Source organism: Hemitrygon akajei, unplaced genomic scaffold (genome assembly GCF_048418815.1).
Source record: "Hemitrygon akajei unplaced genomic scaffold, sHemAka1.3 Scf000033, whole genome shotgun sequence".
Lineage (NCBI taxonomy): Eukaryota > Metazoa > Chordata > Chondrichthyes > Myliobatiformes > Dasyatidae > Hemitrygon > Hemitrygon akajei.
Window position 1 is genome coordinate 17,655,508 of NW_027331919.1, and position 22,519 is coordinate 17,678,026.

The window sequence follows — 22,519 nt, forward strand, 5'->3', positions numbered from 1 at the left end:
CGCCAAACCCTGACCTTCCCCTCACTCTCCTTCCCTCTGTTTCTCCCCACTCTCACTACATCCCCGCCCCCCCCGCGACTCTCATCCCTCGAGACTACCCTACTCTCACACCCTCAATCTCTCTCTCACCCAGCTCTTCTCGGCTCCTCTCTTTATCAGCTGCTCATCCGGTGGTTGTGTCGCTCGGCTCTGCTTGTAGACACGGGCTTCATCTAGCAACGGTTACTTCCCCTCGCTAAGCCCAGAGACGCCGAGGATCCTCGGCTGGATGGACAAAGGGAGACATACACGAATATGCAGCTCGTAAAACCCAACTCACCGTCTCCATCGAGAGGTAAGTGGGGCAGAGACGGAGGGAGGAAGTTTCAATCACTTTCTAACCCCGGGAGTGTGCGATGCGGTGTTGTGGATGGAGATTCACTCTGTGTGTGTTCCCAGGTGTGTTTGATGGGACGGTGTGGAGGGAGCCTCAATCTGTGTGTGACTCCCGGAGTGTGTGATGAGCCGGGGTGGAGGGAGATTCACTCTGTGTCTGACCCCGGGAGTGTGTGATGGGACGGTGTGGACGGAGATTCACTCTGTGTCTGAGCCAGGGAGCGTGTGATCGGAAGGTGTGGCGAGATTCACAGAGTGTCTGACCCCGGGAGTGAGTGATGGGACGGTGTGGAGGGAGATTCACTCTGTGTCTGTCCCTGGTGCGTGTGATGGGACCTTGTGGAGGGAGATTCACTCTGTGTCTGACCCCGGGAGTGTGTGATGGGACTGTGTGGAGGGAGATTCACTCTGTGTCTGACCCCGGGAGTGTGTGATGGGACGGTGTGGAGGGAGATTCACTCTGTGTCTGACCCCGGGAGTGTGTGATGGGACGGTGTGGACGGAGATTCACTCTGTGTCTGACTCTCTCTGTTATGTCCACAGAAGAACCTGATGTATCATATGTGGAACTTCATTTCAAGACCCTCTCTGTTCCCCGGGTCCGGACGAATGCAAGTCAGTTTCACTTTGTTGGTTTGACTTTTCTCACTGATGTGCCTCTTCCTATCGAAAATATTCATGGAAAGCGCACTGTTAATCCTAATTATTCCCTGTGAGACAATAAGTCAGAGCAATGCGTGCGAGACTGGATGAGATACGAGCTCTATGGGAGCGTCGGTGAGGAAGGAGCGTTCTGGGAATGGTCGGCATGGAGGCAGAGCAACAGGCGGGCCAGTATAGAGGGAGGGCTGTGGAACGGGATGGGGAGTTGCTCTGGGTGGGATCGGTGTAGAGAAAGCCATGAGATTTTTTGTGTGGTGTGTGTTCCGTGAGAGGGGTTTAAACTGGGGGCACTGAGGAGGGAGTGCTGTGTGATGAGGCGGGTGCGAGAGCAGCGAGTGCAGTGGCTTGGCCGTTGAGCAGGAAGCACCTTGAGAAGACTGGCAAGGAGGGAAGAGAGTGGCAAGAGTCAGTGAGGAACGTGAACTTTATAAAACAACAATCTCCCCGTTCTGAACCAACTCCCTCATCCCTCACTCTCCTCCCTCCTCTGCCTCCATCTTTCTTCCCCTATCTCTCACACACTGATCCTCTCTCTTCTTCTTTTCTTTCTCTCTGGCCACCTATTTCCTTTCTCTCACCCTTCCTCTCACGCTCTCTCCCATTTCCCAACCCTTCTCTTTGTCCTTTCCCCATTCACCCTTCCCACACTCTCTGCTCTATATCACACACCCCCTCTCTACCGCTCTCGCTGACCTCGCGCACTCTTTCCCTCACTCCGCCCTCCTCGCCCCTCCACTTTCGTTCCCTCCTATCTCAGTCTATCTCCCTGTTCACACACTCTCGCTCTCGCCCAATTTTCCGATCAACTCCCCCTCCACACCCTCTCCCCAATTGTATTAATGTTGCCTGTCTCTGCCTCACGCTCTCCGCGCTCTCTCAATCTTCTCGGTTAACCTCTCTCCATTTCTCCCACTCTCCCTTTTTCTCGCACCCCTCTGCCTCCCAAATTTCTCCTCCACATCCCCACCCACACCTTGTCTTTCGCTATCCCTCTCTCCAGTCTCACTTCCCTTCAGGTATAGCATCGCTCAATTTACTCCGTCCCTCTCTCTGCCTTTTCCCTTTCTCGTCTCACCAGTCTCACTCCCCTTCAGGTATAGCATCGCTCACTTTACTCCGTCCCTCTCTCTGCCTTTTCCCTTTCTCGTTTCACCAGTCTCACTCCCCTTCAGGTATAGCATCGCTCACTTTACTCCGTCCCTCTCTCTGCCTTTTCCCTTTCTCGTCTCACCAGTCTCACTCCCCTTCAGGTATAACATCGCTCACTTTACTCCGTCCCACTCTCTGCCTTTTCCCTTTCTCGCCTCCAGTCACTCCAGTCGCTCCAATCCCTGACTCCTCACTCCATTTATCTTTTTCATCCTTACTCTCCTGCTCTGTCTCCTCGGCTCTCTTCCCTCTTCCACCTCTCTCTCACTTACAATCCCTACCTCTCAGACCTCTCTTTCCGCACTCTATCTTCTTGTCTCTCTGTCCTCACCGCTCTCCCATTTTTTGCCGGTCTCTCATCCTTCTATTTCTCTCTATCTCTCTCATTCTCTCACTTTCATCCCCAGACCGTCAGACCTCCACCAACTCAGAGCTGAACTTTGGGAAAGACGAACTCCTCATCAATGAGGGTTTGGATCCTCCCATTGCCTCCAGACTCTGCGAGCTGCGAGTCACTGCACAAATAGGTCAGAGTTCACAGTAACGACGTCATTCTGAAGGGGTCACGTATCATACTCCCAATTGTCCACGTTTATAATGCATCTGCCTCGACCTCTTCCTCTGGTAGTTTGTGCCATGGACCGACCACAATCTGGGGAACAGAAGGTTGTTAATCGGCTCCCTAATTCAATGTGTTTGCATGTTTCTCCTCTCAACTTAGACCTGCGAGCTTGGTCCTAGATTCTCCAAGACGAGAGAAAATGTCTGTGCGTATTCACACTGTCTCTCCACCTCGTGGCTTTAAATACCTCTGAAAGGTCACCCCTGTAGTCCAAGGAATATAGTCCCAGCCTTCCTGACCCCCCGCTGTCACTCACTCCATCGAGCCCCGACAATATTTTCATAAATCTCCATCTGCAATCTTCCCAGTTCAATGCGTTTCAAATGTCGCCCCTCGTAATAATGATCAGAGACGTATTTACCGACAAGTAACTTGATTGTCTAATTTGCCAAGCACGTGAATTCATACCTTGTGTCCACACCGGATAACTCACCCTGACCTTCCATGCACGGTCAGAGAACAGGAAAGATATCACCAGTTGAAAGGGAGTTTCTGCTGCTGGTCGCGTGTTTCCTTGTGAAGGGAAGGTCGTGACTCACGAGCCTAATTGAGTTTTTTTAAGAGGTAACGATGGAAATTGATGCGTGTAGGGCGGTAGATGTGGTCTACATGTATTTAGTAAGACATTTGACAAGTTCCCCACCAGAGACTCATCCAGAAAGTCATGAGACGTGGGATCAGTAGAATCTTGGTTGTTTGGATAAAAAATTGGCTTATAGGAAGAAAGCAGAGGGTGGTAGGAAGGAAAGTTTTCTGCCTGGAGGTCGGTGACTAGCGGAGTGCAGAAAGGATCTGTCCTGGGGCCCCAGCTATTTGTGAATTTTATAAATGACCTTGATGAAGAGGCGGAAGGATGGGTGAGTAAGTTTGCGGATGACTCGCAGATTGGAGGAGTTGTGGATGGAGCTGTAGGTTGGCGAAGGTTACAAGAGGATATAGACAGGATGCAAAGTTGGGCAGAAAAGTGGCAGATGGAGTTCAATCCGTATAAGTGTGAGGTGATGCATTTTGGAAGGACAAACCAGAAGGCTGGGTACAGCGTTAATGGTCGTTTACATAAGAGTGTCGATGAACAGCGAGAACTTGGGGTTCAAATCCATACATTCTTCAAGTTCTCCGCATAGGTAGATAAGGTAGATTGGGTAGTTAAGAAAGCCTATGGGATGCTAGGGTTCATTAATAGGAGGATTGCGTTCAAGAGTAGAGAGGTCATGCTGCAACTCTACAAATCTCCAGTGAGACCGCAATTAGAGTATTGTGTTCAGTTCTCGTCACCTCATTATAGGACGGATGTGGATGCTATGGAGAGGGTGCAGAGGAAAATCACCAAGATGTTGACTGGATTGGAAAATAAGTTTTATGGGGCAAGGTTAGCACAGCTGGGAATATTCTCTTTGGAGCGGAGAAGGATGACAGGGAACGATAGAGATTGACAATAATATGAGAGGCATAGATAGGGCAGACAGACGGTACCTGTTTCCCAGGGCACGAATATCAAACACCAGAGGGCATACGTACAAAATTAAGGGAGTGAAGTTCAGTATGAATGAAAGAAAAATAGAGTGTTACATGGCGGTGTGGATTCAGTACGTTTTTGAAGGAATATGTAGGTCAACACAACATCGAGGGCTGAAGGTCTGTACTGTAGTATTCCAGTGTTCCAGTGTTGTAGTGTCTGATGTTTTGTCCTCGTCAGACCTTCTGGGCTCCTCTGTCAGCTTGGCCTGTTCCTGTTGAAACCCCCATCTTTGCCGATGCACCACTGAAAGCATCCAATCACGATACGGCTCTGTTTTGAGGGAAACTACTCCAGTTGTGACCGTAGGGAAGTGCAAAGGGCAGTGAACGAATCTCCGCATATCCGGGGTATCAGCCTCACCTCCACGGACTCGCTCTGCACTTCCCGCTAAAGCAGACAGCCAGCCTAGATAATTCTCTTACACCCATCACCTCCTAACGTAGGAAGATGCGAAAGCACATTTCACCAGTCTGAAAGACAGGTTCTTCCCCGCTGTTATCAGACTTTTGAACAGTCCACTATTCCCATAAGATGTATTCTTGACCTCAAAGTTTACCTCGCCGTCGCCCTTGCCCCTTATGGACTGCCTGAACTGCACTTTCAACATTCTGTGACTGGTTTAACCTGTTCGACTCTTGTGATGTGATCTGTGTCTATGGCACTCCACTTGGACTCTCCTGTCCGTGACGTCTCTGTCGGGTTTGTGAGGAGGGAGGACAATGGGAGAGACGGTGAGGAGGAGGCAGAGTATAAAACTTAAACCTCTCTCTCACTTTTCTAACCTCACTCTCTTCCTTCCTCTCCCTTGTTTCCCCTCCCTCCCTTTCTCTCACTCCATCTCCTCTCTCTATCCTCTCTCCCTTCCTCTATCACCCTGTCCCTCTCTCAAAATCGTTCCCTATTGTCTCCCGTTGTCCCTTGATCTTCGCCCATTCCTCTCACTGTCATCCCCTCCGAAACCCTACCCGTTCTATCTACCTCTGTCCCTAAGTTTGCCGCCCATCTGCCCTTCATGCCTTCCTCTCGTCCCAATCCACCTCTATATCCCTCTCCCCAATGCTCTCTACCCTCGCTCTTTCCCCTCTCACAAGTTCTCTTCTCTCTCTCTTCCCCATCCCTTTCCCATTGCTCTCCGCACTCTCTCCCTTTTCAATCACCATCTGTTTCGCTCTGTCTCGCATGTTTCTCTCCCCTCTCACTGTTCCCGTCTTTCTGCACTCCCTCTCGTCACACGCTCCCCTCCCCGTCAGTCTCTCACTCTCTCTCCTCTTTCTCACCTCCTTCTCTGTCCCTTTTGCTGTCGTATTTTCCCGCCCATTGCCCCATGGCTCTCTCCCAGGCCCTGTCTATCTCTTTCATCGTCTCACCTCTTCACTCTCCTCTCTCTCCCCCAGACCATTTGTCCCGCTCTCTCTCAGGCCCCCTTTGCCCCTCGCTTATCCTCTCTCTCTCATTCTCTAACCCAGTCTCATTCTCTCCCTGATATGCCTGTCCGACTCTCTCTCCCAGACGGTCTGACCTCCACCTACTCAGAGCTGAAATTTCGGAGAGACGAACCCCTCAAGGATGAGGACGAGGTTCCTCCCATTGCCTCAGGACCCGAAGGGATGCCAACTACTGCACAAACAGGTCAGAGATCACAGTAGTGACGCCATTCTGGAAGCGTCAGGTGTCATTCGCCCACGATTTTCAGATTTCTAATTCATCTAACTCAACCACTTCTCTGGGAGCGACTGACTATGATGTATATAAGTGATGAGGATGAAATTGTAGAATGAGGGGAGACTTGGCAGAGGTATATAAAATTATGATGGGTATAGATAGAATGAATACAAACAGACTTTTTCAAGTAAGGCTAGGGGAGAAAAAAAACAGAGGACATGGGTTATGGATGAAGGGGGAAAATTAAGGGGAACATTGGGGTGGGGGCTTCTTCTCCCACAGAGTGATGGGAGTGTGGAGTGAGCTGCCAGATGAAGTTGTAAATGCGGCCACACAATTAATATTTAAAAAAAAACTTGAACAGGTACATGGATGAAAGGTATGTGGAGGGATATGGACCAGGTGTAGCTCAATGGGACTAGGCAGAAAAATGCGAAATGAACAGGCCCTCCCTCTCCCCTCAGATCAGTTTCAATTCCCGAACAAATCCCATTGTTCCATCGTCTCCGAACAGATTTATGACTGTTCCTAAATGTATCCCACTATTCCACATTCTTCCCTCAGCCCTGTGCCGGTCCCAGATTAATCCTGCTGCTTTTCTCTCTACCCAAATCTTCGTGCCTGTCTCCTGACATATCCCACTACACTGCGCTCTCCCAATGGCATTGGCTGATCGGCAGAAAAGAGAGAGTGGGACTAAAGGGATATGATTCTGGCTGGCAGCCGGTTACCAGTGGAGCTCCACAGGGGTCGCTGTTGGGACCGCAGATTTCTATAATGGTTGTCAATGACTTGGACCATGGGATTCATGGATTTGTAGAAAAATTTGCGGATGATACAACGGTATGTGAAGGAACGGGTAGCGTTGAGGAAACAGAGAGCCTGCAGAGAGGCTCAGATAGTTTAGGGGAATGGGCAAAAAAGTGGCAAATGCAATAAAATATTGGAAAGTGTATGGTCATGCACTTTGGTGTTTGAAATAAACAAGCAGGCAATTATTTAGATAGTGAGAGAATTCACAATGCAGAGTTCAAAACAAATTTGGGAGTCATTGTGCAACAGACCCTAAAGGTTAACCTCCAGGTTGAGTTGGTGGTGAAGAAAGCGAAGGAAATGTTGACATTAATGTTTAGATGTATAGAATATAAGAGCAGGGATGTGATGTTGAGGCACCAAAACACACTCGTGAGACCACACTGAGAGTGCTGTGTGCAATTTTGGGCTCCTTGTTTTAGACAAGATATGCTGACATTGGAGAGGCTTCAGAGAAGATTCACGAGGAAGTTTCAGGAAATGAAAGCGTTACTGTCTGAGGAAAATCAGGCAGCTCGGCTTCTATTGCCTGGAGTTCGGGAGGATGAGGGGGCATCTCATAGAGAGTTAGCCAATGTTGAAAGGCCTGAACAGATTAGATATGGAAAATGTTATTTCCCATGGTCAGCGATTCTAGGACAAGAGGACACCACTTTCGGACTGAAGGACGTCCTTTTAGAACTGAGCTGCGGAAAAATTACTTCCGTCAGAGGCTGTTAAATCTGTGGAATTTGATGCCACGAGCGGCTGTGAAAGCCAAGTCATTGGGTGCATTTAACGCAGAGCGAGATAGGCTCTTGATTTGCCCGGACAGCAAAGGGTATGGGGAGAAGGCAGCGGAGTGGGGATGACTGGAAGAACTGGATCAGCCCATGATTGAATGGTGGGGCAGACGCGATGGCCCGAATGGCCTCTTTCTACTACTATATCTTATGGTCTCATGGTCTTGTGGTCTCTTCGCAGGTGCGCATGAACAACAGTCGAAAGTGAAGATCGGAAATAGACCGTACCGTCTCATCTGCCTACTCTGCCTAGTTACGTTCTCCCTCATCGTGATAGTGGCCGTTCTCTCGATCCATGGTGAGTGGAACCGGCTCCTGGTGGAGTCCGACCGTAAATAAAGAGAGTGGAATAAACTGTTGTTGTAAAACACCACAGCGACACCGACACGGCCCTTACCGTAACACCGATTAAAACCCATCACCATAACACAACACTCTCCGTGACCCGTTCGGTAGCGTGACGCTGACTCACGTGTCACTGTAAACGCTAAACATCCTTCACCATCTCTCTCAGTATCACAGATTCACCAGTCTCTTAAACGAAAGCACAGCGATCTCCGTCACCAGTTCTGTGAATTTTTGACCAGCAGAAGAGGTGAGGCATCATCCCTCTCTTTTACTCGCTCCTTATCATAGGGCAGGCATTGAGAAAGGAAGCGTCACTCTGTGCTTGACATCGGGAGTGTATGGTTATGGTATGAGGGTGATTTCACTCTGTGATTGACCACGGGATTGTGAGACGTAACATTACAGCTTCACTGTATGCCTTACTCTGGGAATGTCTGATGGGACAGTATGGATCCAGCTTCACTCTGGGTCTGACAGCGGGAGTGTGTGATGGGACAGTGCAAAGAGAGATTCACCCCATGTCTGATTCTTGAAGTGGGTTATTCACCGTGGAGAGAGCGCTTCACTCTGAATTCAGGAGCGTGTGACGGGACTGTGCAGCGGGGGGGTTCACTCCGTGTCTGAATTCGGGACAGTGTGGTGGTATCGTGGAGAGAGAGCTTAAGTCCGTATCTGAATCCGCGTGTGAGTGTTGGGACGTTGTAGAGGGGGATTTACTCTGTGTTGGCACCTCGGAATGTGTAATGGCATCGCGGAGAGACAGCGACTGTATTTGATTCCAGGAGTGTGTGATGGGAGAGTGCAGATGGACGTTCATTCTCTGTGACACCGGATTGTGTGACCGGACGTTGTGGAGGGTGTCGGACCCCGTGAATGTGCCATGAGAGGGTACGGGCGGAACTTCGCTTTATGTGAGAACACGGGAGGGTGTGATGGAACGGTTCAGAGAGACCTTTACTCTGTGACTCGCCAGGAAGTGTGTGATGGGACGTCAGGAGGGAGATTCACACTGTTAGACTCGGGGGGGGGTGGTGTGACGGGACCGTGTGTCAGCAGCTTCACTCTGTGTCTGACATTTGCTCTGTGGTGTGTTGAGAAGTTGTAGAGGGAGAATCACTCTCCCTCTGATATTTGTCGTGTGTGCTGAGGGAGTTTCTTTCCGTGTCTGACCGCCGGAGAGTGTGATGGGGCCATGGAGAGAGAGATTCACATTGTGTCTGACCAAGGTTTTGTGTGTCTGGACTTTGTGGAGCTATCTAAATTCTGTTCTCTGACCCAGAAAAAGTGTGAGGGGCGATGTGGAGGGGGCTTCCCTCTGTGGTTGACGCTGGGTGTGTGTGATGAGACGGTTTGGAAGGATTAACACCCAGAATCTGACCACGGAAGAGTCCGACTGGACGGTGTGCAGGAAACTTCACTCCACGTCTCACCACTGGAATGTGTGGTGAGGCCATGGAGAGAGAGATTCACTCTGTGTCTGACAGAGGCCGTGAGTGACGAGGCTTTGTAGAGGGAGGTAAACTCCGTGTCTTACTCCGAATGTGTGTGATGGGACAATGTGGAGGGGAGCTTCACTCCACGTTTAAGTCTGGGCGTGTATGAAAGACACTGTGCAGGGAGCTTCACTCCACGTCTGACCCTCGGAGTGTCTGATGGGTCCCTGGAGAGAGAGACTCAGTCTGCGTCTGACCGTGTGAGCTTGTGATCGGACGGTGTGCAGGGAGCTTCACTCCACGTCTGACCCTCGGAGTGTCTGATGGGTCACTGGAGACAGAGACTCAGTCTGCGTCTGACCGTGTGAGCGTGTGATCGGACGGTGTGCAGGGAGCTTCACTCCACGTCTGACCCTTGTAGTGTCTGATGGGTCCCTGGAGAGAAAGACTCAGTCTGCGTCTGACCGTGTGAGCGTGTGATCGGACAGTGTGCAGGGAGCTTAGATCTGTGTCTCACCCCATGTGTGTATGATGGGACGTTGTGTTTGACACAGTTTGCGTGTGATAAAAAGCTATGGCGGGGAAGGGGTGCTGAGTGCGTTTGGGTGGGGAGATCACGTGTGTGTCTGACACCGGGAACGGTGACGCGTGCCGAGATGGTGATCCGCTCTGTGTCTGAAACCAGTGGTGAGTGATAACGGTGCGGAAGGAGCTGCTCTCGTTTTCCGACCCCTGTGTTGTCTGATGTCACAGGGTAGAAGGAGCATCATACTGTGTGTGACCACTCTATGTGTGTATATTCACTCTATAACTGACTCCGGGTGTCTGTGATGGGAGGGTGCCGAGGTATTTTCATTGGTGTCTGATGTTGGGAGTGTGTGATGGGACGGTGTGAATGGCGATTCACTCTGTGTCTGACTCCGGGAGTGTGTGATGGGACGGTGTGAAGGGAGATACACTCTGTGTCTGACCCCGGGAGTGTGTGATGGGACGGTGCGGAGGGAGATTCACTCTGTGTCTGACCCCGGGAGTGTGTGATGGGACCATGTGGAGGGAGATTCACTCTGTGTCTGACCCCGGCAGTGTGTGATGGGACGGTGTGGAGGGAGCTTCACTCTGTGTCTGACCCCGGGAGTGTGTGATGGGACGGTGTGGAGGGAGATTCACTCTGTGTCTGACCCCGGGAGTGTGTGATGGGACGGTGCGGAGGGAGATTCACTCCGTGTCTGACCCTGGGAGTGTGTGATGGGACGGTGTGGAGGGAGATTCACTCTGTGTCTGACCCCAGGAGTGAGTGATGGGATGGTGTGGAGGGAGATTCACTCTGTGTCTGATCCCGAGACTGTGTGATGGATCGGTGGGAATGGCGATTCACTCTGTGTCTGATCCCGGGAGTGTGTGATGGGAGGGTGTGGAGGGAAATTCACACCGTGTCTGACCCCGGGAGTGTGTGATGGGACGGTATGGACGGAGCTTCACACTGTTTTTGACCCTGCGCGTGTGTCATGGGAGAGTGAGAAAGAGCTTCACTCCATGTCTGTCTCCGGGTGTCAGTAATCGGACGGTGCTGAAAGAGCTACACTGTGTCTGATCGCTGGAGTGTGTGATTGGACACTTTGACAGCAGCTTAACTCTGCGTCTCAGTCTGCGAATGTGTGATGATACGGTGTGGAGGGAGATTCACTCTGTGTCTGTCCGCAAGAGCGCGTGGTTTGACAGTGGGCATTGTGCAGTCTGAACCCATGAGTCTGTGATGAGAGAGAGAGAGAGAGAGAGAGAGAGAGAGAGAGAGAGAGAGAGAGAGAGAGAGAGAGAGAGAGAGAGAGAGAGAGAGAGAGAGAGAGAGAGAGAGAGAGAGAGAGAGAGAGAGAGAGAGAGAGAGAGAGAGAGAGAACGCTTCACTCTGTGTCTGATACCGGGGATGCGCGATATGAGAGTGTTGCGGGAACTGAGACCACAGACTGTTGGGACGGTGTAAAGGGAGCATCGATCTGTTTCTGACACACCGAGTGTGTGATTGGACGTTGTGGAGCAAGCATCTGTTTGTGTTTGAGTCCCTGAGTGTATCAGGGGAGGGGGGTAGAGGTAGCCTCAATCTGTGCCTGACGGGAAAGTCTGTGATGGATGATGTGGACGGAGCTCACTCTGTGCCTGATCCTGTGAATCTCTGATGGGACGTTGTGGAATGAACTTTAATCTGTGTCTCTCCCGGGGCGTGTGTGATAGGACAGTGTGGTACGAGATTCACTCTGTGTCTTGGCTACGGGAGTGTGTGATGGATGGTTTGGAGGGAAGTTCACCGTGCCTGATCCTGTGAATGTGCGATGTGACGATGTTGGTGGCGGGGAAATTCTCTTTGTGCCTGACCTCAGGTGAACATGATGGGACCGCATGGCGTGACATTCACTATGATCGTTGCCCCGGGTGTGTGTTATGGGAAAGTGTGCAGGGAGATGAACTCTGTGTCTCACTGTTCCTTGTTCGTGATTTCCAGAGCAAAATTGTTCCGCGAATTGGATCAAGAATAATAACCGGTGTTATTACGTCTCCACGTTGGAAACATCTTTCTCCAGAGCGATGCAAGAATGTTCAAACCGTGATTCAAGGCTGCTGGAAATCAATTCAAGGGATGAGGCGGTATGTGTCACAGCACGAGAACATCCCACAGTAACACAGGAATCATCACACACTCACGGGGTCAGACACAGAGTGAATCTGCCTCCACATCATCTCTTCACACACTCCCGGGTTCAGACACAAAGAGGTTCTCCCTCCATGCCGTGGCGTCACATATTCCCGGGATCAGACACGGAGTGAAGCTCCCTCCACACCGTCCCATCACACACTCCCGGGGTCAGACACAGAGTGAATCTCCCTCCACACCGTCCCATCACACACTCCCGGGGTCAGACACAGAGTGAATCTCCCTCCTCACCGTCCCATCACACACTCCCGGGTTCAGACACAGAGTGAATCTCACTCCACACCGTCCCAACACACACTCCCGGGGTCAGACAGAGTTAATCACCTCCACACCATCCCATCACACACTCCTGGGGTCAGACAGAGAGTGATCTCCGTCCACACCGTCCCATCACACACACCCGGGGTCAGACACAGAGCGAATCTCCCTCCACACCGCCCCATCACACACCGCCGGGGTCAGACGCAGAGTTAATCACCCTCCTCACCGTCCCAACACACACTCCCGGGGTCAGACACAGAGTGAATCTCCCTCCACACCGTCCCATCACACACTGCCGAGGTCAGACGCAGAGTTAATCACCTCCACACCATCCCATCACACACTCCCGGGGTCAGACAGAGAGTGATCTCCGTCCACACCGTCCCATCACACACTGCCGGCGTCAGACACAGAGTGAATCTCCCTCCACACCGTCCCATCACACACTACCGGGGTCAGACATAGAGTAAAGCTGCCTTCGCACAGTCCGATCACTGATTCCTGTTGTAATCATCTGAGTGAATTTCCGTAGATAGTTTTCGATTCTTGGCATTAATCAAATAAATTTAATTTCCCAGAGTTTTGTATCCCAGAATCTTGTGTCCAGAAACCTTGAGTACTGGATTGGAAAATGCGAAGATGGGTAAGATTTGGACTGATGTGTGGGGTGAGAGTTGGGTATTAAGATTGTGCTGATGGGATTAAATGGGATTCGTTTACGGACTGAAGTAGTTTTGTGGGAAAAGTGAGGGGCATTGGGATTTGTTTGTAGACTGTACGTGGGTAGGGGTGTAGGGTGGTACAATGGGAACTTTTGGGGCCGACATGTGTGTGCTGGTGAATATTTCGGAAGCTGGCAGGGGGCAGTGGGGGGAGATCAGTACGCCGGGATTGTTTTGGTACTGACGCATGTCGGTCAGGAGAGCGCGGTGCAGTGTGATTAGTTTACAGACACTCGCCGGGTTGTGAGGAGAGATGGCAACAGTGGGATAAGTTTGTTGAATGACATCGATCTGAGGGAAGAGAGTCGAAGAACACTGGGCAAACAGTGGATTAAAGTGATTAGTTCGGAGCTAGTCGCCGAGCTGTGAGGAGAGGAAGGAGCAGTGTGATTCGTTTGCTGAATGACATAGATCTGAGGGAAAAGAGCTGGGCAGCGGGAGTAGACGGTGGGAGAGTGGGGTTTGTTCGGGAACTGAAACAAATCAGAGGGGAGCGGGTGGGCTTGTTCGATTCGTAGGGGGACTGAAAGGGGACTGTGGTGAGAAAGCGGTTCGGTGGGATTAGTTTGGGGGAAACATTGGGTCAGTGCAATTAGTTGGGGAACTGACACAGGATTGTGGGGAAACATTGGGACCGTGGTAGATCTCTGGGTACTGGCACGGGGTGGTGGGGGAGAGCGTTTGAGTGGGAGGAGTTTGGGGACTGACATTGGCTGTTAGGAGAGAGCGATTTCATGGGATTAGCTTGTGGACGGTCTCGGCTCGGGTTCTCTGCTGGAGCTGTTTTGTCTCTGTTGTAATTGTTTAACCCTCTTGGATAGGACTGTGGGCTTCCGTCTCGTGTACAAGGGGTCATTTGAAACGTCCAGCTGCAATCAGTGTGATCCGACCGCAGTCAGAAGGATTTATGCTTGCGATCGTGATCAGCGTTTCATCTGCGAAAAGCCGGCATCTTTGTTCCCGGATATTCCTAAAAAGATCCAGGATCTCTGTCAACAGCCAGTGGAGGCGACGTGAATGAAATGACTAACCCCATTCTCCCCTTCACCCTCACTCCCCGATCCTTTCAGATTCGGTGCCCACCCTCTCTACCCCTCCTTCCTACTCCAATTGTTCCGCTTATCGCAAACATATTCTCCCCAGCAGACACCGACAAATTTCCCTCCCCTCCATCCCCTTCTTTCCCTCCATTCCCCCGTCCCGCTCTTTCTTCTCCCTCACCCTTTCTGACTATTACCTCCAACTTCCTCCGCCCGCTTTCTTCTGCTCCCTCTGCCCAACTCTTTCACCTCTTTCCCCCTTTCTTACCCCTCTCTACACCACTCTCTTCTCTCTAAACCCTCCGTCTGCCTGCTCCCTCCCTCTATTTCTCCTTTCCACCCACTCTCGCCTCAATCCTGGGCCGTCTGTGCCAGTGTGGCCGGTTTGAATCAAGTACTACCCCTTTATTTCCGCATTCTCTGTTCGGCAACAATCACTCCTCCATCCTCTCAAACTCCCTCCTCACCCTCTCTGTCCCTTCCTCCTACCCCAGTCTCCAAACGCTGTCACATCCCCATTTTCCTCACTACACACCGACAAACCTCTGTCCCCTTTGATCCCTGCCGTTCCGTTCTTCTCCACCCCCTATTGCCTCGTCCTTTCTCTGTCCGCTCTTTCTCCTCTCTCTCAGCCAACTGCCTCCCAATTTCGGCTACCTCTCTACCCCTCTCTCCCTCTTCCCACCCCGTTCTCTCTGAACACTCCGTCTCCCTGATCTCTGTCTCTCTCTTTCTTCTTCCCACCAGCTCTCACCACAATCCTGTGCCGTCTGATTCTCGATCACCCGACCCTGGGTGAAAGTCTAAGCCTATTCCCTCTGTCTGTGCCGCTCTTGGGTTCATGCACCTCTTTAAGTTTGCAACACTGATCCAGGGAATGAAGTCCCAAACTTCCCTCCCTCTCTACATAACCTCGATTTCCTGCAATAACCCCGTAGAACTCCCTGTACTCTCTTTCCAGGTCAGTGGCATTTATTTCCTAAAGCAGAAAGCCTCAGCGACGTCTTGTACCACAGCGAACTGATCTCCTGACCCCTGTGTTCAGTATCCTGACTGCTGAAGGCCAGTGTGACGAGTGTACCGTCGTATCGAATATTTGATTTTTTACCTGAAATTTATACCATATAACCATATCACAATTACAGCACGGAAACAGGCCACCTCGATCCTTCTAGTCCGTGCCGAACGCTTACTCTCACCTAATCCCACTGACCCGCACTCAGCTCATAACCCTCCAATCCTTTCCTGTCAATATACCTATCCAATTTTACTTTCAATAATTCCGAAACTGCCTCTAACACTTTTATTGGAAGCTCGTTCCACACAGCTACCACTCTCTGATTAAATAAATTCACCCTCGTGTTACCCCTAAACATTTGCCCCCTAACTCTCAAATCATGACCACTTGTTTAAATCTCCCCTACTCTCAATGGAAAAAAAAAACTATCCACGTTAACTCTATCTATCCCCCGCATGACTATCTGATTTTTTACCTGAAATTTATACGTTCGGCGTGTACAGCTAATGTAAATTACAAACATTAATAAACACCGCAAAAATGTCGAGAATATGCTCGTGCGTTCAGAGATGTGATGTCGCAGGGTGAGAAGATGTTCCTGAATCGTTGTGTGTGGGTGTTCATGCTCCTGCGACTCCTCCCTGATGGTAGTAACGAGCAGAGAGCTTCTCCTGGGTGGGGAGAGTACTCAGTGATGGATGCCGCCTTCCCGAGGCATCGCCTCTTGACAATGTCCGCGTTGGTGGGGAGGGGTGTGACCGTCAGAGTGGCGGCTTAGGCTGGAACCCTCTGTAGCCCGTTACTATTCTGTGCGTTGCAGCATCCACACCAGGTGGCGATGCGGCTAGTCAGAAAGTTCCCCACCGAACATCCATAGAATTTTCCTCATCTTCACTGAGAGAGCACATCCCCTCAAACTCTTAAAGCTGTGATCCCTTCTGACCAGAGACAGCTGGGGATGGTGTTGAACCCAAATGCAGAGTCAGGTCTGGAATTAATTCAGACTCAGACTCGAAATGAATAAGACGGCACCAACCCAAACCAAAGACGACATCACAAGCAGTCGTACTGGAGACGGGACTCTGACGGTTTAGCACTGCTTTTACATTCTAGTCTTCTCAAAATGACTGGGCAGAGGGAAGCTACACATAATATCTAAATCGCGAGTGTGTGATGGGACGAAGAAGAAGAAGTTTCACTCTATGCCTGTAACAGGGAGAGAGTGACGGGACACTGTGGGAGGAAGTTTAATCAGGGCGATGGGACAGTGAGGAGAAAGCTACACTCCGTCTCTGACCCCGCGAATGTGTGATGTGATGTTGTGGAGGGAGCGTTGCTCAGTGTATGACTGTCGGAGTCATCTACTCATAAAATTCTGGCATTGGGACAGGTTTCAATGCGAAACAATGAGAAAGCAGCGCCACGCGGATCTTTTATTTATTTATTTGTTTGTTTGTTTGTTTATTTATTTATTTATTTGAACAGCAAGCAAGCGATGAAGCCGATTCATTAAGCAAGTGCAAGAAAATATGACAGGCTAAACAATTGATTGATCTTTTTCCACTTAATCTATAGATTGCTTCTTTATAATTGCACAGTCTGAGCAGTAGGGATGTCTGGCCAGAGAGATGAATGCTCTCATTGCAGAACATGCGACGGAAGAGAGAATTCCAGTCACACCGACGACGTCACCTGTGAGAAGTGCATCCAGTTCGAGCTTCTCGCACTCGGCGAACACTAGGGGGCAGCACACCACCCCACTGAGTAACCTCTCAGTTTACACCTGAACTGGAGTAGGTTGTTGTGCAGTCAGAAGTAATTTACTCTATTGGTATGTCACAACATTGTGGGTCGAAGTGTCTGTTATGTTCGGTGATTTATATTCACTGCTCTGCAGGAGGGGTAAAAAGACAGAATTAAACTCATCGAGTGGGCAGAGAAGGGGGTGGGATAGATCATGGGCTTTGACGATAGATTGTGAAACACGGAGAACAACCACTTCACAGACAGCATACGCAGTGAGAGAGCCACAAATCTGTCACTGTGACACCTACACAACCCTCTCCATGACATGGACACAGCCCCGACCGGACGCTAAGTGACTCCAAACCGTGACACCCTTACGCATCTCGCCGTGACGATCTGCGTAACAGCGTTGGAACTGGAACTGGATGAACTTGGGATCATTCGGGAAGCTGAGGGGGTAATCGGGAGGACATCTAGAGAGGTATTTACAGCCACAGTGCAGGATACAGGAAACTGGGTGACAGACAGGAAGTTGAAAGGGGTTAAACTGCCAGAGCAAGTGCAGAGACCCCTTGTGGCCACCGCGCTCAATGACAGGTAGATCACTTTAGATACTTCTGGATGGGAGGACAGAGCTTCAAATGACCAAGCAGGGGAAAGTCTCACCGGACAGGTCTCTGGCCCTGACTATAGTTCTGTGGCTTAGCAGGGAAGTGTGTGATATGGCGAGCTGTACCTATAGGGTTGTCTTTGTTAGGGGAAGGAAAAGAAGGTACTGTGGACGAGAACGAGATTTCTCGATGGTATGCGGTCGTTATTTTCACCAGTATAGCGGGAGGAAATGTGAGTCGTTTCTCCAAATTTCTGTATGTGCAGGTGTAGCCAAAATTGCAAAGAACATTCAGTTTAAAATGTGGTTGAGACGCACATAATATATAGAAACATAGAAACATAGAAAATAGGTGCAGGAGTAGGCCATTCGGCTCTTCGAGCCTGCACCACCATTCAGTATGATCATGGCTGATCATCCAACTCAGAACCCTGTACCTGCTTTCTCTCCATACCCCCTGATCCCTTTTGCCAAAAGTGCCATATCTAACATCATCTTAAATATAGCCAATGAACCGGCCTCAACTGTTTCCTGTGGCAGGGAATTTCACAGATTCACCACTCTCTGTGTGAAGAAGTTTTTCCTCATCTCGGTTCTAAAAGGCTTCCACTTTATCCGTAAACTGTGACCCCTCGTACTGGACTTCCCCATCATCGGAAACAATCTTCCTGCATCGAGCCTGCCCAAACCCTTTAGAATTTTATACGTTTTAATAAGATCCCCCCTCAATCTTCTAAATTCCAGTGAGTATAAGCCTAGTCGATCCAGCCTTTCTTCTTATGCAAGTCCTGCCAACCCAGGAATCAATCTGGTGAACCTTCTCTGTACTCCCTCTATGGCAAGAATGTCTTTCCTCAGATTAGGGGAGCAAAACTACGCACAATATTCTAGCTGCGGTCTCACCAAGGCCTTGTACAACTGCAGTAGAACTCCCCTGCTCCTGTACTCAAATCCTTTTGCTATGAATGCCAACATACCATTTGCCTGTTTCACCGCCTGCTGTACCTGCATGCCCACCTTCAATGAGTGGTGTACAATGACACCCAGGTCTCGTTGCACCTCCCCTTTTCCTAATCGGCCACCGTTCGGATAATAATCTGTTTTCCTGTTCTTGCAACCAGAGTCGATAACCTCACATTTATCCATATTAAATTGCACCTGCTATGAATTTGCCCAATCACCTAACCTGTCCAAGTCACCCTGCATCCTCCTAGCATCCTCCTCACAGCTAACACCGCCGCCCAGCTTCGTGACATCCGCAAACTTTCTTTTCACATATCTATAAAAGCTTTTACAGTCAGTTTTTATGTTCCCTGCCAGCTTTTTCTCATAATTTTTTTCCCTTTGCTAATTAAGCCCTTTGTCCCCCTCTGCTGGTCACTGAATTTCTCCCAGTCCTCAGGTGTGCCGCTTTTGTTTGCTAATTTATATGTTTCTTCTTTGTACTTGATACTATCCCTAATTTCCCTTGTCAACCACAGGTGCACTACTTTCCCTGGATTATACTTTTGCCAAACTGGAATGAACAATTGTTGTAGCTCATCCATGCGATCTTTAAATGCTTGTCATTGCATACCCACCTTTAACCCTTTAAGTATCATTTGCCATTCTATCTTAACTAATTCACGTGTCATACCTTCAAAGTTACCCTTCTTTAAGTTCAGAACCTTTGTCTCTGAATTAACTATGTCACTCTCCATCTTAATGAAGAATTCCACCATATTATGGTCACTCTTACCCAAGGGGCCTCGCACGACAAGAGCTAAGTATCCCTTGCTCATTGCTCAGTACCCGATCTAGAATGGCCTGCTCTCTAGTTGGTTCCTCGACATGTTGGTTCAGAAAACCATCCCGCATACATTCCAAGAAATCCTCTTCCTCAGCACACTTACCAATTTGGTTCACCCAATCTGTATGTAGATTGAAGTCACCCATTATAACTACTGTTCCTTTATTGCATACATTTCTAATTTCCTGTTTAATGCCATCCCCAACCTCACTACTACTGTTAGGTGGCCTGTACACTGTATATAAAATATAAAGATAGCAAGCATATGTAGGATAACAGTAAGTACATTCACGTATTATACAAACACGCCGGTCACACACACACACACACACACACACACACACACACACACACACACACACACACACACACACACACACACACACACACACACACACACACACACACACACACATTTCTGCAGCTTGAGTCCCCTGGGCACTCTAAATGCTACCGTAATCTACAATTGTTCACAACAGAGATTGTCATTTGCCGAGTGAACACTGGCAAGGGGCAGCACAGACTCCTAGCTAGACATCGCGCCTCATCGCCGCAGGGCGGGCAGTAGCGTCAGCTCAACATTTCCGGTTTCGGTTGTATTAATCGTGATGAAGCGGGAAGTATTCAAAGTAGAGGGGCGGCTTTATTGGTCACATGAGATTAATTGACAAACTCAGAGAGAGAGGAGTTCATGTGCCTCTTTGACAGGGATGTTAATGTACAGGGACTGCAGGGAGATGGTTGTTGTTCAGTCAGAAGTGCTTTAGTTCACTTGACATATCAGAACATTGTGGGCCGAAGGGTCTGTTCTGTTCGGTGATTTACATTCACTGCACTGCAAGAGGGGTAACAAGACAGATTTAAATTCATCGAGTGTGCAGATAAGTGGGTGGGGTAGATCAAGAACTTTGACGTTAGATTGTGAAATACAGAGAACAACCACTTCACAGACAGCATAGGCAGTGAGCAAGCCACACAGCTGTGACTGTGACACCTACACACCCCTCACCATGACATGGACACAGCCACGACCGGACGCTCAGCGACCCCATACCGTGACACCCACACGCATCCTGCGTGACACTCTGAGGAACAGAGTTGGAACTTGAACTGGATGAACTGGGGATCATTCGGGAAGCTAAGGGGTGACAGGGAAGACATATAGAAAGTTAGATACACCCACGGTGTAGGGTACAGGGAACAGGGTGACAGACAGGAAGGTGAAAGGGGTTAAACAGCCAGAACCAGTGCAGAGACCCCTTGTGGCCAACCCGCTCAATAACAGGTAGACCACTTTGGATACTTCTGGATGGGAGGAGAGAGGTGCAAATGACCAAGCAGGGGAAAGTCTCACCGGTCAGGTCTCTGGAACGGACTATGGTTCTGTGGATCAGCAGGGAAGGGGGTGAAATCTGGCGAGCTGTATCGATAGGGTACTCTTATTTAGGGGAACGGAAAAGAGGTATTGTGGACGAGAACGAGATTCCTCGATGGTATGCGGTCGTTATCGTCACCAGTATATACATAGTAAAATGGAGCCGGTTCTCCAAACTACGTACGCGCAGGTGTGGACAAAATTAGAAATTACATTCAGTTTAAAACGTTGCTGAAGAGTTGGGGTTGAAGCGCACATAAAATGTACTAAATATAAAGAGAGCAAGCATATGTAGGATATCAGCAATTACATTCACGCATTATGTACACACACACACACACACACACACACACACACACAGACACACACACGCACACACACACACACACACACACACACACACACACACACAGAGTATTTGGGGAAAGTAAAAATAAATATCAAAATTATTTTGAACTCCATGGAGCATGTGGGGATCCTCCGATATCCAGGCAATCTTTTTCTTCTTTCATTTCTCTCTTTTTTTAAAATTTCTTTCTTTAGATAAGGGTTTAGGGGGGAGGGTTATGGGGAGGGGGAGGGTTAATATCATTTTTCTTACTCTTTTATTACCACATTTATTCTTTGTAATTTCTAAAATTTAATAAATAATTTTAAAAAGGCCCCTGGGTATTTTGAATGCCAACGTAATCTACAATTGTTCGCAGCAGAGATTGCATTCTGCCGAGCGAACACTGGGGGGCAGCACAGACTCCAGCCTGGAGGCCGCGCCACACCGCCCCCACCTTGCTCAGCTCCTTCATTTCCTCTCTGATGAGCAACTCTCTCAATTTACACCTGAAATGGAATCGAACTAATATCCCAGCGGTAAGGTTTGCCATTAGAAGGGGAGAATGGTGGTATAAACTAGAGTTGCAGGGACATTAAATAAGAACGCCATTACAGTTAGTTGAGTGGTTGTTGGGACAGATGTTGTTAAAACTTCTGAAAAAGTCAAAAAGCAAAAGGTTGAGCCTGCTGGGACTCATGTTCTGAGCGGCGTACGTTTCAATGCGGGAAGTATTGTTTGAAGGGCAGATGCTCTCAGGTCAGGGGTCAACGTCTCTAAGCCTGACACGGCAGATATTAGTGAGACATGATTGCAGGCAGGACAGTACCGTTTGCATAAGCTATGAACAAGACACACAGCCCTCAATGTGACACGGAGATGTTCTTCAATGGGACACTGAAAGTGTTTCGGTGTCACTGCCACAACCCACATCTGACATGAACACGCCCCTCATCGTGACACTGACACACTGACAGGCTCTGCACCACAGCGGGATTTGACCACTCAACGATACCAACACAGAGTCAGGCCCTGCACTGTAACCCGAATACAGTCCTCCCGAATGCATACCACCCTCCCTCTCCAAAACTCCTCCCTGACTCCGTCACCCTGCTCCAGCACCATTCCCAGTCACTGTCACACAGACTGCAGTACACTACTCCCGTCTCCGTCACCCATCCCTCGCCTACAAGCAGCCCCGTGTCAGTCACCCACACACTCTCCTGCACACTTCGCCTTCTCCATCATCGCGTACGTATCCATACGCCCCGCCCCGTCAGTGATACACTCCACCCGCTAAACGCTCCCCATTTATGTTCTCCCTCCGCTCTCCTCCCACTCTGTGACACAGGCAATTGTGGGAGTATGACGGAGAGATGATGGCTGGTGTTTCACCTTCCCCCGTACCACGGCTATCGATCGCCAGGATCTGAATCTCTCCACAACTCTGCATGCACAGGCCGGTCACGTGTTCCACACCACTTGCATCAGTGTTTGCATTTTCACCACCCTTTCCCTGGCCTCCTCTCTCCTCCCCTTCCTTCCTCTAACGGCAGCACA

General features: G+C 49.7%; 1 protein-coding gene across 1 annotated transcript; it reads left to right on the forward strand.

The window, feature by feature from the left end:
- Positions 1-5,881: 5,881 nt before the first annotated feature.
- Positions 5,882-14,547, forward strand: LOC140719929 (C-type lectin domain family 9 member A-like). The gene is made up of 6 exons (XM_073034849.1): positions 5,882-5,957; positions 7,767-7,883; positions 8,100-8,180; positions 11,861-12,003; positions 12,910-12,974; positions 13,875-14,547. Exons 1-6 carry the CDS (start codon positions 5,936-5,938, stop codon positions 14,068-14,070), a joined length of 624 nt encoding a protein of 207 aa, XP_072890950.1. The 5' UTR covers positions 5,882-5,935; the 3' UTR covers positions 14,071-14,547.
- Positions 14,548-22,519: the final 7,972 nt, after the last annotated feature.